This window comes from Octopus sinensis, linkage group LG18 (genome assembly GCF_006345805.1).
Source record: "Octopus sinensis linkage group LG18, ASM634580v1, whole genome shotgun sequence".
Classification (NCBI taxonomy): domain Eukaryota; kingdom Metazoa; phylum Mollusca; class Cephalopoda; order Octopoda; family Octopodidae; genus Octopus; species Octopus sinensis.
In genome coordinates this window covers 54,825,024-54,843,071 of record NC_043014.1, presented here as the reverse complement: position 1 = coordinate 54,843,071, position 18,048 = coordinate 54,825,024, and the positions used below count along the sequence as shown (strand labels likewise).

At 41.4% G+C, this 18,048-nt stretch overlaps 1 protein-coding gene across 1 annotated transcript in view; it reads left to right on the top strand.

The window, feature by feature from the left end:
- Positions 1-488: 488 nt before the first annotated feature.
- The window catches only part of LOC115221729 (multiple epidermal growth factor-like domains protein 11), a 35,111-nt gene continuing 17,551 nt past the window's right edge, over positions 489-18,048 (top strand). Inside the window, exons 1-6 of the mRNA XM_029791941.2 lie at positions 489-1,462; positions 6,173-6,265; positions 7,687-7,833; positions 10,218-10,367; positions 12,110-12,259; positions 14,393-14,536. Of these exons, the coding sequence (XP_029647801.1) occupies positions 1,384-1,462; positions 6,173-6,265; positions 7,687-7,833; positions 10,218-10,367; positions 12,110-12,259; positions 14,393-14,536 (763 nt within the window). The 5' untranslated portion in view covers positions 489-1,383. The remainder of the gene's footprint in view (positions 1,463-6,172; positions 6,266-7,686; positions 7,834-10,217; positions 10,368-12,109; positions 12,260-14,392; positions 14,537-18,048) is intronic.

Below are 18,048 nucleotides of genomic sequence, written 5' to 3'. Positions count from 1 at the left end.
ATTATTGTAATTGGTAGACACACCCACCTAGTTGAATACACTGCAGAAAAATATAGATCCTCACACACACACACACATGCATACATACACACACACACACACACATATGCACTCATACATGCACACATGTATATACGTACACGCATGCTAAATTAAATGCCATTACATTCACTGCATGTATATTTGTTTTCTTTTGTGAAGGAATGTAGAGAATAGACAACTGAAGCCTTGACCCACCCCCTCCCCACCCCACGTATGTTACAAGAATCAGCTTTATCACCCCCCACCTCACCCCACACCGCCATATAGATATTCGGTGACCCCACTTTAACGGGTTAAAGCTAAAAAGAAAAGAAAAGAAGTGGAAGGTTTCCTTTTAGAAGTCCTCAAGTGTTTCAACTTGACACCAAAATCCTCCTCCTCCTCTTCATCCCCCTCCCCTTCCTCCTCCTCCTCTCAACTCAGATCTCTGCCATCCACACTTTTTTTCTTGTTTGTTTGTCTTAGCTTTTTAAACTTGGCTTCTGTCTTTTTTTCACATGGTTAGAATTCAAAAATTTTGACTCACACTAGCAGAACTAGATATCACGAAGGATCTCATCTTGCCAAAGCATCTATCATCTGCAGCACCAACAAATTTGGATTTTGAAATTTTTTTTTTAAAAAAGCCCAGAACCGACGCCAATCAAATTTTGGAAGAATCTTGAACTATTTAGTTATTTATTTATTTATTTTGTTGAAGAATCTCAAAATTGCTAAGATTGTCATATTAGATAACGGTGTGATGAAGCAAAAGTATCGAGACTGGGTGTGCTACACAAGTTCTTACATTTTGATCAAATAGATATTTATATTTGCTTAATTATTTTTATGTAAATTTTTTGCAAATGACTGAGTTTTTAGCTAGCGTTAGCCACGCCTTTGGAGAACAGCAAAGTTGCAAACAGGAGCAGCTTCAAAGCTTTTGAAAGCTCACCCTTTGAAAGCAGATCCCTGAGAAATACACAATACTGAAGGAACGGATTCATGTAGGATATTTGCTACATTAATTGTATTCAAGAGACTCCAGGCGTCATTTTGTGAAACAAATGTTGTTTATATATGTTTGTATATAAATTTATATAAAGATAAATTGTAATGTTTATGTGTAAGGTTGAAAGAAGAGCGGAAACAATTTGAAATTTAGTGGAATGTATTGAAGCTGGGATCAAGGACCCTGCTTGAAAATCCTCTGAAACTGGAAAACGAGATTGGAAAATAAGATCTTGGAGGTTCTTACTGGAGTCGAACCAAATTAGAGAAATCCAGGGGCCAAAGAAAGAGAAAAATAACAAAACAAGAAAAAAAAAAAAAAGGGGATAAGCATTAAATTATTTAATTACCATGGCAACTACATCTGCACTGATGTTCTTTGCTGTTGGAATATTTATGGTTGGTTGGAATGGACCCACAAATATAGCAGGTATTTATCATGATTTTTTTTTTCTAATTTTTTGTTTGGTCATCTTTTGAACATTCGCTCTGTAAATTTCCCACCTCAGCATCCGAAACTCGGAGTTTTATCTCGGCTACCGAATAATTGTCACATATTACGTTTACAGATATATATATATAGGCGCAGGAGTGGCTGTGTGGTAAGTAGCTTGCTTACTAACCACATGGTTCCGGGTTCAGTCCCACTGCGTGGCATCTTGGGCAAGTGTCTTCTGCTATAGCCCCGGGCCGACCAATGCCTTGTGAGTGGATTTGGTAGACGGAAACTGAAAGAAGCCCGTTGTATATATGTATATATATATGTGTGTATGTGTGTGTGTTTGTGTGTCTGTGTTTGTCCCCCTAGCATTGCTTGACAACCGATGCTGGTGTGTTTACGTTCCCGTTACTTAGCGGTTCGGCAAAAGAGACCGATAGAATAAGTACTGGGCTTACAAAAGAATAAGTCCCGGGGTCGAGTTGCTCGATTAAAGGCGGTGCTCCAGCATGGCCGCAGTCAAATGACTGAAACAAGTGAAAGAGTGAAAGAGTATATATATGTACTAAAAACCAATACATACAGCTAGGTGCAACGTAATACCCTAAAGAAAACATTTAAACATTAAGTATGACTAAGGGGCCCAGACCACCTACATTGCTAGAAATAAGAGTTAAAAATCTCTTAATGCTGTAACACACACACACACATTATTTAATAACCACAATGTAAGTTTTTATGTGCTGCTATTAGTTTTTTTTTTTTTTTAAGAGACCACCTCTGCTGAGTGGATGGTGTTAGGAAGGGCACCCGCTGCAAAAACCCTGCCAAAACAATCACAGAAGTCAGGTTCGGGCTTCTGCCTGGCCGGCCGGCCCTCGTGATCCGCCCCCCCCTCCATGCCAGCGTGGAAGGCGGGCGTTAAATGATGATGATGATAATGATGATGATGTCTGTCAAATTGTCGTGAACGCCTCTTTGGCTCCCTGAATGCAAAATCAATGTGACTGCTGAGACCCCCTACTTTTCATAAGCCCCATACAAAGGATATTTGTTAAACCAAGGCTTCAGTAAAAAAAACACTTGTCTCAGGTCCCTGCAGTGGGAATAAACCCCAAAATATGATCTCTGTCAACTCTCTCTGCCTGCCTGATTGCCTGTCTGTCTGTCTGTCTCTCTGTCTTTTCCGGAGGAAGAAACTTGCCTTTGTCCTGCTTTTTGACTATGTCGCCTGTCCCATCTCTCTTCCTCACCATTTCTGTCTGCTTCCATTCATCTGACATCTCTCTTCCATTCTATAATCCTTTCTCTTTCTCTCCCCTGTATGTGCATACATTCATATACACACACACACACATACATATATATACATATATACATTCACACACACACATACATATATATTAATATTTAGTAGCAGAAGTAACAGAGTGACTCCAGGTCGGAGAGTTTCGTGCATTGGCACTTACCAAACTTTGGTAAAAGTGCCAATGAATGGACCTTGAGTCGCTCTGTTGCTTCTGCTAAGTATTAATAAAAATATATCTCATATTTCGAGTTCCATTTTTCCTGTTTCCCCCAACATACTTGTTTATATATGTAGGTACATATGTATATATGCGTGTGTGGTGGTGTATGCACTCAGACACACGTATAGTTCCACGATACATCTCCCAGATGTTGTAGGATGCATCCTCAATGATGCTCCTGGGGTCTTTGGGAATTTCAGGCCTTTCTGCATCTGGCCCCTTCCCCATCTCCCTGACTGGACCAAGATTGGTCAAGTCCCAGCCCTCAGCAGCAACAAGTCGAAAGTCTGCCCTCCACGGCCACCTATGATTGCTGCACCAGCAATTCCAGGCCCACGCACAGCTTTACAGAGTGATTGACCCACAAAAGCTAGCAGTCAACTTCAATTCATTCACAGCCAACAAGCCAGCCAGCCAGTTGTCGCTTCAGCACTGATATGCATATAGAGAGAGTCTGCACTAATTTATGTTTATACTTCCTCTCTCTGTCTCTCTCTCTCTCTCCCCACTCTGTGTATGTGTGTGTGCGTGTATGTGTATGCATGTGTGTATATGTATATATATATATATATATATGTGTGTGTGCGTGTGTGTGTATACTCTTTTACTTGTTTCAGTCATTTGACTGCGGCCATGCTGGAGCACCGCCTTTAGTCGAGCAAGTTGACCCCGGGACTTATTCTTTGTAAGCCCAGTACTTATTCTATCGGTCTCTTTTGCCGAACCGCTAAGTGATGGGGACGTAAACACACCAGCATCGGTTGTCAAGCAATGCTAGGGGGACAAACACAGACACGCAAACGCACACACACATATATATATACATATATACGACAGGCTTCTTTCAGTTTCCATCTACCAAATCCATTCACAAGGCATTGGTCGGCCCGGGGCTATAGCAGAAGACACTTGCCCAAGGTGCCATGCAGTGGGACATATATATCATCATCATCATCATCATTATCGTTTAACGTCCGTTTTCTGCACTAGCACGGGTTATGTGTGTGTGTGTGTGTGTGTGTGTGTGTGTGTATGTATATATATATATATTCGATGAAGGGGAATATTCTTTATGTTGTATGTCTCATTTCTCTGTTTGTTTTTCTCGTTTGAAAAAAAAGTTTGTTTCTATGTTTTTGTTTTTGTTTCCGTTTCTCATTCTGTTCAACTTTCTTTTGATATCCTCTACCCATATATGCATGTGCATATATACATATATATGTAGGTATGTACATATATGTATGTATATATGCATATATTTATATATTATTTGTATATATATACAGATAAATAGATAAATATACATATATATGTGCGTGGGTGTGTGTATATATATATCATCATCATCGTTTAACGGCCATTTTCCATGCTAGCATGGGTTGGACGGTTCGACCGGGGTCTGGTAAGCCATGGAGGCTGCACCAGGCTCCAGTCTGATTTGGCAGAGTTTCTACAGCTGGATGCCCTTCCTAACGCCAACCACCCCAAGAGTGTAGTGGGTGCTTTTTTACGTGTTACCAACACGGGTAGCCTCGCCTGGCACCTGTGCTGGTGGCACGTAAAGAAAGCACCCACTACACTCTTGGGGTGGTTGGCGTTAGGAAGGGCATCCAGTTGTAGAAACTCTGCCAGATCAGACTGGAGCCTGGTGCAGCCCCTGGCTTCCCAGAAACAGCAGAAACTGCTGTAAGCTACTGAAGTTGGTGTCATTTTGTCATTGATTTATGAATATTTCGCTCTGTGCCCTTTATTCTAAAGCCTAAGTCTGTTGAGTTGTAGCATCATGGTATTAGTGTTCCTATGCCAAAGCAAAGTCATGGACTTTTGGAAACATTGTTTTAAGCACAGAATCGCTGAAGCATGGAATAAACTGCCTGCATCAGTCGTTAGGTATCAGGACACCACCTCCTTCAAAACTTCCTTAAAATTCCCCAACAATACACCAGATGACTTATTATTTTTTTTGTAGACTCATTCACAATTCACTTCTTGTGCTTGGTTGTGTGGTCAGTAGCTTGCTCACCAACCACATGCTTCCAGGTTCATTCCCACTGCATGGCACCTTGGGCAAATGTCTTCTACTATAGCTTTGGGCCAACCAAAGCCTGGTGAGTGGAGTTGGTAGGCGGAAACTGAAAGAAGCCATTCATATATATGTTAAAATAATAATAATGAAATTATTGTATACAGTGCTCAGGTGCACCACAACTTGTCAGAAAGTGCGTATAAAGCATATGCAGTAATGTACAAATGTCTGGGAAGCGAACAATGTATGAGTCAGATACAAGATTTTGTGTGTATATGGAGGGGAGAAAATCAGGTGTAGTGTTGGCGAATCTCAGGAAGCATGGAAGTGTTGAAGGATGCAGTGCTCCGACAACTAACAACTGATGCTGTGTGTGTGTGTTTGTCACCTGACAACCAACTGGTGTGTTCACACCCCTGTAACTTAGCAGTTTGGCAAAAGAGACCGATAGAATAAGTGCTAGGCTTGCAAAGTGTAAGTCCCGGGGTCGATTTGCTCGACTAAAGGTGGTGCTCCAGCATGGCTGCAGTCAATTGACCGAAACAAGTAATAAAAGAATGAAAGAATACTGTTCCTGCAGTTTTGGTTCCTTTTTCTGAGGAATTATGGTGCACCTGAGTAGCACTCTCTCTTTTACTCTTTTACTTGTTTCAGTCATTTTGACTGCAGCCATGCTGGAGCACCGCCTTTTGTCAAGCAAATCGACCCCGGGACTTATTCTTTTGTAAGCCCAGTACTTATTCTATCAGTCTCTTTTGCCGAACCGCTAAGTGACGGGGTCATAAACACACCAGCATCGGTTGTCAAGCAATGGTGGGGGGACAAACACAAACACACACATATATATATAAATACATATATACGACGGGCTTCTTTCAGTTTCCGTCTACCAAATCCACTCACAAGGCTTTGGTCGGCCCGGGGCTATAGCAGAAGACACTTGCCCAAGATGTCACGCAGTGGGACTGAACCCGGAACCATGTGGTTGGTTAGCAAGCTACTTACCACACAGCCACTCCTGCGTCTATACCATAAGGTCATTATCATTATTCATTGCGTGTATGTCTTTTCTCTCATCCTAATGTTACTAAAACCACAATTCCAGAAGATTCTCACCACGATCCCTCTTTCTATTTTCACTTAAAGGTGCAGCTGATTGCAATATTGCCACAGGAGACTGTGTCACAGATGCACCCCAGAAAAAAGGGGCCTGCTTCGAGGCATGCAGCAGAATTCCAGGTAAGGGGTATAAACTTGAATGGGATGGAATCAGGTGGATTTGATGAATTTTTGTGGATTGTCTCTTTGTAAGGTGTGTAGCAATGAAAATGAAACAATCTCACACATTGCAATGGGTGCAGCAAGCTGGCCCCAAAGCACTCCAAAAGGAGGTAGGGTAACATGACTAAGTTTGTTCACTGGAGACTGTGTGAAGAGTACAGCCTGGACAGAGCAAAATGGAAATTGTAGTTGTGATCCCTGCGCCGGTGGCACGTAAAAAGCACCATCCGAACGTGGCCGACGCCAGCGCCACCTTGACTGGCTTCTGTGCAGGTACTTGGAAGTTGGGTATCTTCCATGATAAGTTAACATCCAAGTACCAAAGCTTATAATTGCAGAAAGAGACCCTGCGAGACCCCTGACAACAGAATCAAGCAGCGCAAGTAAGACCGAGAGCTCTGAGAAGTAGAATAATAATAATAATAACAATTCTTTCTACTAAAGGCACAAGGCCAGGAATTTAGGGGGGGGGGGGACTAGTTGGTTGCATCGACCCCACTGACACTTAATTTATCAGCCCCGAAAGGATGGAAGGTAAAGTCGACCTTGGTAGAATTTGAACACAGATCATAGCAGCAGACCAAATACCACTTAGCATTTTGTCCGGCATGCTAACCACCCTGCCAGCTTTCCACCTTAATAATGATAATAATAATAATAAATAATAATAATAATAATAATAATAATAATAATAATAATAATAATAAATGCCCTGATGCAATACCAGGTACTGGCTCTCATGGCTTCTGATCTTAACTGATTGGAAGTGTTATCATATACATTGTTTTGTCTTGGTATAAAAGATGGGCTACAGCAAATATTCTGCTCAATACCACAGATTTGCTTGTCAGTTGTTTGACCGTAACCAGTTGAGCATGTCCCTTGGTGGCTGACGATATGTGCATCTCTGATCATGAGCAGAAGTAGTGGGGGAGCATCATAGCTATGTGTTGAGAGGGATTCTTTGGGGTTTGAATAATTCACCTCTGGAAACACGAATGGTTCTTTCAACATCCTTAAACAACCCTTATTCAGGGACCTTTTGAGTGGGATGGGCTACTTAACCTGAAGAAAATTCTAACTGGGCCCCACCTGCAAGGTCATGTGCTGTTTATCTTGATATGAGATCACCATGTCACGCACATATGGTTGTGATGCATGTGCCTGGTGTACCCTTATCAGACGGGTAGTCATGATGGGTATACTGGGCTTCGTATATTTTACCCCAGTGTCACTTTGATGGCATGAACCGCTCTTTCACTCAATAATAATAATAATAATAATAATAATAATAATAATAATAATAATAATAATGATACACACACAGACATGTGTATATGCACACATACACTGACACTATTTTGTTTTGTCTTCAACAGAAGGATGCAAAAAAAATGTCGACAGATTTGGCAAACAGCAGAAGTACCAATGCCATTGCAAGGAATTGAAGGAATGTGACTTTGCTAACGATGGCACCTGTGCAGGAGAGTGCTTGGAGGGCTACAGCGGACCAAACTGTCAGCAGAGTAAGAACTTTCTAGAACTTTTTCATTTTGGATTGAGAATTATTATCGATCTTCAGACAAATATATGTGCATACACACACACACACATACACAATACTCATATGTTTTGTATGTGTGTGTACACACATATATATATATGTACACACACACACACAAGCAAGCAGCTAGTTATAAAATTTCTATCAGAGATGAAAGCAGAAACTGTACAGGAAAAAGTAATGTTTGTCACCACTTCACCATGGCTGTTCCATAGGAATGGACATTTTTTAACCTGAAGTGGACAGATTTCCTCAAGCTGATTAATGATACAACCAGCATCTGGTATATTGCAAGCTGGAGAGCAAATCCCTACCATTTTCTGGCAACAGAACCAGCAGACCATATATATGGTCTGAGGAGGAGAGAATCTTTTATGAGATTAATTCCGAAATTGATTCAATATAGAAATAACGAACTTTTTAAAAATATTCTATCGACCAGCTTCCCCGATTTCAGTTCTTCGTGTTTTTTTCTGTAGCGGGTAAATAATATGTGGAAATTGACGATTTAATAGTCTGTTATCAGCATACTGGCATTGAAATAATTTTCTTTAGCTCTTACTTATAAGTTGTATATATATATATATATATAAAGTAAATGGATAGTGTAGACACAGAAAAAACAATTTGTTTATATAATAATCAATTTCATGTCACCTACGTACGTTTCAATTTCTTACCTTCGTTCATATTTTACAATTAAAATTGCATTATGAATTTCAAGAGGTAAAAATCTCTTCAGGGCAAAAATTGACATATATTCACCTTCATCCTAATGGATGGATGGTTCATTACAGACTGAATGACATCATGTGTACATACATTCACATGCACAACACACCTACACGCATACACCCATATACAAACACTTGTATGCTTGTACATGTATATACAGGCACGCACAAACTCATACACACATGTACATGCACAGACAGACACACACACACATTTTTTCAATGGCCACACTTCTCTTCCATTGGATATCTTAATTATTTGCTGACATTATTGTTGTTGAATCCTAAAAAATCCTCAGAATTTGACCAAGTCTTCTGCCTTTTTTTTGCCTCCTATCTCCAAGAACCGAATATCTAAAGCCCCATCCCTGCTTCTGTTGAGGGACCTTTGACTTATAAATTACTTGGTGACCTCACTGGTGCTGGTGCCATGTAAAAAGCATCCTGTGCACATTCTGCGAAATGGTTTGCATTAGGAAGGGCGGCGTCCAGCCATAGAAGTCATGCAAAAGCAGAGAGTAGAGCCTGGTGCAGCTCTCCAGCCTTGCCATTTGCTGTCAAACTGTCCAAAACAAGGTCAGCATGGAAGACAGATGTTAAATAATGATGATGATGATGGTGGTGGTGGTGGTGGTGGTGTGTGTGTGTGTGTGTGTTTGTATTTCCTTGTCTGAAAATCATGTGTCATTCATTTTGCATATTCCGTGAGAACGTGTCTGGACAGGGGAAAATATTGCCTTCTTTGGAAACAGGTGAGGCTTGGCAACAGGAAGGGCATCCAGCTGTAGAAATTCCGCCACAACAAATTCCATCTGATCCATGCAAGCATGGAAAAGCGGATATAAAAACAGGAATGATGATGATGATGATGATAATGATGGTGCTTCATAAGGGCACAGCTTGGATTATAATGCTTTCCCTGTAATCCCTTCTCGATAATCCTATCCTAACTTATCCCTTGACTGCATGATTGGTTGTTGATGATGTCACAAGCAAACTTCCCTATTTCTCTTGGTTTTCTTCTGCCCTCATGTTATCAAAGAAGCTTGAGAGGCGGTTGGATGGAACCTACACTTGCCTCCTTATGAGAGCTCAAAATCTCTCGTGGAAGCGCCATCCAACCAAAATGCAAATATATGGGAAACTACCACCTGTGTCATCTCTTGTGAAAGGTAGGAGAGTCCAGTTTGCTGGACATTGTTGTAGAGCTGAAAACGAGGCAATTTCTACTCTTCTCCTCTGGAAGCCATCTACTCGCAATACCAGAGGGCGCACACTCTCCTACCCTGATGTAATCTCCAGGGATACAGGCATCCAGCAACAGGACCTCCGCAATGCTATGATGGACCGTGAAGTCTGGCGTAGCATGGTAAATTCCATTGTCTTAACCACGGTCGAACAATGATGATAATGATCTGCCCTCTGTGGCTCAGTAAAACCAAAGCCTGTCCACTCTTTGAGGTCACAAGTCCATCGTTTCATTGGCCTGCCTTGCCCTTTCTCCACTTCCCAGCTGGAGCTTCTTCTAACTTGGCCATACCATTCCAGTTTCCTTCTCTTTACTATTGTCAGCAGAACCCGTCGTGATACATGTTTTCATTTTCGCTTTCAGGATTATACCACAAGTTCATAGAAAAAGGGAACCCGACCCATGGCCATTTGTTTAGGGCTCAGAACAAAAAGTGCGCTGACCTCCCACTGAAAGTGCATTTCTATAACCTCTACCGAATCAACACAATAATGTTGACCATTGAGGATTTGAGTAAGTAAAACAAAGTCTGTTCTCCCATCAAACATCTCATTTCATTGTTGTTGTTGTTGTGCCTGTGTCAATCGACCTATGGTCAAAGGCATTCTAGCCATGACCACCTACTTTGTTTTTCCGGCTTTTTTTTAAATTCAGGGAAACTATGTCGAGAAATTTAGGTGCTGACATGACTGGGTTTCAAGTAGCTTGCTTCCCAACTACAGGGGAAGTAGTGGTTTTACTACTACTACTCTTTACTCTTTTACTCTTTTACTTGTTTCAGTCATTTGACTGCGGCCATGCTGGAGCACCGCCTTTAATCAAGCAAATCGACCCCGGGACTTATTCTTTTGTAAGCCCAGTACTTATTCTATCAGTCTCTTTTGCCGAACCGCTAAGTAACGGGGACATAAACACACCAGCATCGGTTGTCAAGCAATGCTAGGGGGACAAACACACACACACGCATATATATATATATATATATACACATATATTCTTTTATTCTTTTACTCTTTTACTTGTTTCAGTCATTTTGACTGTGGCCATGCTGGAGCACCGCCTTTAGTCGAGCAACTCAACCCCGGGACTTATTCTTTTGTAAGCCTAGTACTTATTCTATCTGTCTCTTTTACCGAACCACTAAGTTACGGGGACGTAAACACACCAGCATAGGTTGTCAAGCGATGGTGGGAAGACAAACACAGACAAACAAACATACACACACTTATATATACGATGGGCTTCTTTCGGTTTCCGTCTACCAAACCACTCACAAGGCTTTGGTTGGCCCCAGGCTATAGTAGAAGACACTTGCCCATGTGGTTGGTAAGCAAGCTACATACCAATATATGTTATGTTAAGTTAAGTTAATTTTTTGGCTCAAAAAGCAAAAAGCAAGGCCATGTAGGGGGACATGGAGTTATGTACAGGGTGGTGTTCATGTAAAGAGTTCAGGCCATTTCTGGTCACACACACACAAAGTAATTTAATGCTGTGAGCTGACAGAATCATTAACGCAAGGAACATTTCTTCTGCCTTTCTGTTCTGGACCCAAATTTTGCTGAGATCAACTTTACCTTTCATTCTTTAGGGCTTAATAAAAAAAGGGACCAGTTGAGCCGTGGGGTTCGTGCAATCAACTTACTCCCCTTCCCACAGAATTTCTGGCCTTGTGTCAAACATTTGGGCCCAATATACAAAGTATTTAAATTCGAGCTGCTGTTGATTCCCTCCTTTCAAAGGGCCATAAACTGGCATCCCTTGGGTTTGCAAGCAATCTTTCAGACTTGAACATAGGCGCAGGAGTGGCTGTGTGGTAAGTAGCTTGCTTACCAACCACATGGCACCTTGGGTAAGTGTCTTCTGCTATAGCCCCGGGCTGACCAATGCCTTGTGAGTGGATTTGGTAGACGGAAACTGAAAGAAGCCTGTTGTATATATGTATATATATATATATATATGTATTTGTGTGTCTGTGTTTGTCTCCCTAGCATTGCTTGACAACCGATGCTGGTGTGTTTACGTCCCCATCACTTAGCGGTTCGGCAAAAGAAACTGATAGAATAAGTACTGGGCTTACAAAGAATAAGTCCCGGGGTCGATTTGCTCGACTAAAGGCGGTGCTCCAGCATGGCCACAGTCAAATGACTGAAACAAGTAAAAGAGTAAAAGAGTATACAAGAACGTGGCTTGTCTTCGGCATTTCCTGCATCTTTCCACTTCCCTCATCACTTCTATTGTTCTTCCCTTTGCAGATGATGAAATTAATGTGACAGCCGGACAAGACGACAAACTGTCCTGTGTCCTGACATCAGACACCACACTGAAATGCCAAGGGGACAGCTTTACGGACTCCCTCAACATTCAAGGAACTGGAATGTGTGTCAGGAATATTCAGCTCCTGGGTAAGTTGCTTCTGTAGCATCATTTAAACTCTGGTTCTCAACCATTTTTTGCCTATGGATGCCGTCTGCCAGCCTCGTCTGGCACCTGTGTCGGTGGCACATAAAAAACACCATCCGAGCGTGGCCGTTCACCAGCCTCGTCTGGCACCTGTGTCGGTGGCACATAAAATCACCCACTACACTCTCGGAGTGGTTGGCGTTAGGAAGGGCATCCAGCTGTAGAAACACTGCCAGATCTGACTGGCCTGGTGCAGCCTTCTGGCTTCCCAGACCCCAGTTGAACCGTCCAACCCATGATAGCATGGAAAGCGGACGTTAAACGATGATGATGATGATGCCATTAATTCCCATTTCACCCTCCTCGGCCTCCAAAGCCATTTGCTGTGCATTTTTATAATTAAATGTTAATAGGTCAAAATATTTTCGTCGTCGCTAAAATCCGTGACCTGTTCACTGACAAAAATCCATGGTCAGTGAAGAGGTCGCGGTCTGAAAGCGACAAAAATATTTTGACAAATTAAACTTAAATGTTGAAGTGAATCTTTTGTGTGTTTCTGAAATGGCTTACAAACACCTTCCACGCTGCAATTGTTTTTGTTCCAGTACACGATCTCAGATCAAATCACTTGCTATGCAAGTACATCTCCGTAATGTTAATAGGAATTGTAAAAAAAAAAAAGAAACAATTCTTAAAATATTTTGTGTCCTGCAGAAGTATAACGAATGAATTGCATATAAAAAGAAACAACAGAATCTTCTATGGACCCCAGTTGAGAGCCAGATTGAAAGCTTCAGGGATCAACGGTGAAGCAGCGGAGGGGGTAAGGTGCTGGATGGTGAAACGCTGTCACTGGTTAATACTTAGTGACATAGTATTGTTATTTTTGTTGTTGTAGTTGTTGCTCTCCTCTTCTTCCTCTTTCCCCCAATCACTGCTCCTTCCAATCTGCAAATATATTTAATAATAAACTGTTTATTATATTCAGAAATATTGTAGAAAATGTTAATAATTGCGGTTGTTGGGGGTTGACCTGCTTCTCCCAGTTGTGTAATCAAGGTACAAAGCTAATTAATTAAGCCTACATACAGTCAGAGCTACTATTACCGGAACTGCGCCCCACACATAATAATCAAGGGGATTTGTGTTTGGAGAGTTACGTGGCCAGATGTTAGGGGTGATGTGGTTTCAGAAATTGTCTGACAGCCACGACTGGGTTCCCCTGCTTGGGTGGCATGGTGCAGAGTCCTGTTGCCAGAAATAGGGTCTTCCAGCAGCCACCCTCTTGACACAGAGCAGCAATAGCTCCTCCGGGCACTTGACGTAGGCCTCCATATTGAATCTGAGGCCATGTGGAAAGATGAATGGAGGCATCACTCCAAACACCATGATGTCAACCAGATGTTTGATTTTTATCACTCTCGGTACAGGTTCTGGAGACCCAGCAAGCCAATGATTATTCTGTGTGTTGGCCATCTGATCCTGGCAGAAATTTTCTTCGTCTGAGAAAAACCAAAGAATGTTCGGTTGGAGGGGATGTTTGAGTTTGATCAAAAGCTTCATAGCATGGTCTTTCCCCCTTGTCCTTGATGGCTTGGGGTAACAATTGGCCCTTTCTCATCTTGTATCAGGAATACCGAATGTCTTCATGCACTACCTGTTTAATAAGAAACTCAGACACTCCCAGGTCCCCTGGTGATGGTCCTGATTGGCTTGGAGGGATCGTTGTTAATCATGGCCTGGATCTCACCAACAAATTCAGGAGTTCTTTTCTTACCAGAATGATCAGCGTGAGTTTTCCGAGGTGCCGTACCTTCGTAATCACCATTAGACTCATCCAACTCTTTCCAAAACCTCTGCACTGTCCTCAGATTGACAGAAACACACTCTGAAATGTTTGTATTGGAGCTTCTGGCATGAATACCAAGCAGTACGGCATGTCATTTCCAAATTTATGGCTGAGTGAATTGCATCATGATGCTCTTTTTCTCACAGATGGTGCCCAACTGACCCTACTATACTGTGTATTCAACAAAATCAAAAGTAAATAGTGTGAAATTAAAACTATAAAATGGCAACAATTTACCCATTGCCCTCTGCATATTTATTTATCTCTTCAATGTTTCTTGTTTCAGGCTGTCCTCCAGAACTCTACGGTGAGAACTGCTTACAAAAGTGTAACTGTATGAACGGGTCGACATGCCACCAGCTGAGAGGAGCGTGCCAGGACGGATGCGAAACAGGGTGGCACGGGGATGACTGCCAGTCTCCAAATTATGGTGAGTTGATTGTTAGCTCCAGGCTGACCAAAGCCTTGGGAGTGGAGTTGAGAGATGGAAACTGAAAGAAGCCCATCGTGCTTATAAATTATGTGTGTGTGTATGTGTGTGTGTGAGTGTGTGTATGTATGTGTGTGTGTTTGTGTGTGTGTGTGTATGTATGTGTGTGTGTTTGTGTGTGTGTGTGTGTTTCTGTCTTCTTGTGCATGTGTCATTCATTTGCAACAGTCTGCGGAAACAAGTCTAGTCCTGGGGGGAAATATTACCTTACTAGGAAACGGGGAGGGTTGGAGACAGGAAGGGCATCCAGCCGTAGAAAGCCTGCCCCTATAAACTTCATTCATCACATGCAAGCATGGAAAAGTGGATGTTGAAACGATGACAGCAATGGTTACATCCATCCATCCATACATACATACTAAACTCATTCATTTTCATAGTTCATGTTCTTTACTGACTGTTGGTGACATCCTGTACCCATATATGCATATGTATATATATATATGTATATATATATATAATATATATATATATATATATATGTATATGTATATATATATATATATATATATATATATATATATATACACACACACACACATATTATATATACATAGGTGCAGGAGTGGCTGTGTGGAAAGTAGCTTGCTAACCAACTACATGGTTCCAGGTTCAGTCCCACTGCGTGGCATCTTGGGCAAGTGTCTTCTACTATAGCCTCAGGCCGACCAAAGCCTTGTGAGTGGATTTGGTAGGTGGAAACTGAAAGAAGCCTGTCGTATATATGTATATTATATATATATATATATGTATGTGTGTGTTTGTGTGTCTGTGTTTGTCCCCCTAACATTGCTTGACAACCGATGCTGGTGTGTTTATGTCCCCGTTACTTAGCGGTTCGGCAAAACAGACTGATAGAATAAGTACTGGGCTTACAAAGAATAAGTCCTGGGGTCAAGTTGCTCGATTAAAGGCGGTGCTCCAGCATGGCTGCAGTCAAATGACTGAAACAAGTAGAAGAGTAAAAGAGAATATAGGTGACGTTAAATTAGATGTTGTAACAATGTTATCATAGAGTTAAGTTAGTATTAACATATGGTTATGTCAGTGCAAACACACATTTAAGTAAGTTTAATGTGTGTATAGATTAGTATTGACAGAGAGAGCAGTCAGTGTGACATGCATAAAAGCCGACTGGAATCAGAATATTTTGAATAAAAAAAATATCAAATTCATTGAAACATAATCCAAGAATAGATTTGATTTAGGAACTGTTGATGTTTTGGCATTATTTTCTTCTGGTTTCCCCTTTTCTGTTCTTTGAATTGTTCAGTTTTGTAAAGTGACCCAATTCCAAGAAACACTGCTGGTTGAGAAATGTTATTTTGAAGTATTTAGACTGGAAAATGTAGGGCAGGGGCAGACGTAATCAGCAGAACTAAGTTAACCATTTTATGACCATATTTCTCATAAAACTACACAGTCAGGGTTTTTCTTTTTAAACAGACTTCAAAAATAAACAAGAATTTAGAAAGATTTAAGTGAACGAATTAACTTTTTCACAATTAATCTGGTGATACACAATTAAATATAATATAACTAAAGTTTCTAAGATAAAATTCTGATGGACTCTACTAACATTTGAATTAACTGTTTTGTTACCATATTCCTATTCAGCAGACGTTTAGAACTTAACATAGTAATTTGGATGAAAGCTTTTCAGTTAAATCACTTTGAAGCAGGAAATTTTGTATTCTAGAAGTAGGGGTGGCCTCAAGTGGGTTGACATCACCAGAATCAGTTAGATATGAACATATTTATTATTTTGATATGATGCCACATGAAACTGCTTCTTGTCACATGATACAAAACAAGCAACATTAAATCATCATATTTCATGACAAGTTTGGGAGTTAAATTTTGAATATCAGGTTAAGCATAAAAGGAAAAAAGTTATTTTATTGAATTCTTTTAAAATCCTTGGTTATTTCTGAAAATAGCTTAAAAGCATTGGGGGTGGATCTATTTTATGAGAAATTTAATAACGAAATGGTTAAAACAGATTTGTTTTAAAGACTCAGGGGCAGTCTCTGTAGGTTTGGTTACAAGGTGATTCCGATTTCAAACCTAACACAGCTGTAAGTTGGTGTTGTTTCAGTTTTGGTTTTCACAATGGCGTTGGTGAAAGCCACACCCAACTGCGGGAAACAGAGACAAGGAAGAAATTCAGTTTATTGTAGTGATTTCTTTTATATTGGCAAGGGACAGTGGCATTAGTCAGTAATGATAGTGCCGGGTTAGTTGTAGACTTTACCAATTTAAGCCTGGCATATTCATATATACCTATTTCTTTATTACCCACAAGGGGCTAAACATAGAGGGGACAAACAAGCACAGACATAGGGATTAAGTCGATTACATCGACACCAGTGCGTAACTGGTACTTAATTTATCGACCTTGAAAGGATGAAAGGCAAAGTCGACCTCGGCGGAATTTGAACTCACAATGTAACGACAGACGAAATACAGCTACGCATTTCGCCCGGCGCGCTAACGATTCTGCCAGCTTGCTGCCCTTATATATATATCATCACCATCATCATCATCGTTTAACATGCACTTTCCATGCTAGCATGGGTTGGACGATTTTGACTGAGGGCTGGCGAACCAGCTGGCTGCACCAGACTTCAATCTTGATCTGGCAGAGTTTCTACAGCTGGATGCACTCCAAGAGTGTAGTGGGTGCTTTTATGTGCCACCTGCACAAGGGCCAGTCAGGTGGTACTGGCAACAACCTTGCTTGAATATCCTTTCACGTGTCACTGGCCCAAGTGCCAGTAAGGCGGCGCTGGTAACAATCACACTTGAATGGTGCTTTTTACGTGCCACCGGATGGTGTTCTTAGCCCTCCCCTAGCATGAATGCCAGTCATCAAATTTGATTTCGATTTCATTTGCCTGAACAGGTCTTCGCAAGCAGAGTTTAGTGTCCAATGAAGGAAAGGTACCCATAAGTGGGCTGGTTACACCCCTGGCACAGGCCACGAGGTTATAGTCTCAAGCACAGCATATTTCCAAAGGTCCCGGTCACTAGTCATTGCCTCAGTGAGGCCCAATGTTCGAAGGTCATGCTTCACCACCTCATCCCAGGTCTTCCTGGGTCTACCTCTTCCACGGGTTCCCTCAACTGCTAGAGTGTGGCACTAATTAGTTATAACAAATTGAATCACGAAACATCATCAGAGAGGAAAAATCCTTTTCTTTAGCACTCCGTCGGTTACGACGATGAGGGTCCCAGCTGATCCGATCAACGGATGAGCTTGCTCGTGAAATTAACATGCAAGTGACTGAGCATTCCACAGACACGTGTACCCATAACGTAGTTCTCGAGGAGGTTGAGACTGACACATAGTGTGATAAGGCTGGCCCTTTGAAATACAGGTACCTCAGAAACAGGAAGAAAGAGTGAGAGAAAGTTGTGGTGAAAGAGTACCGCAGGGATCACCACCATCC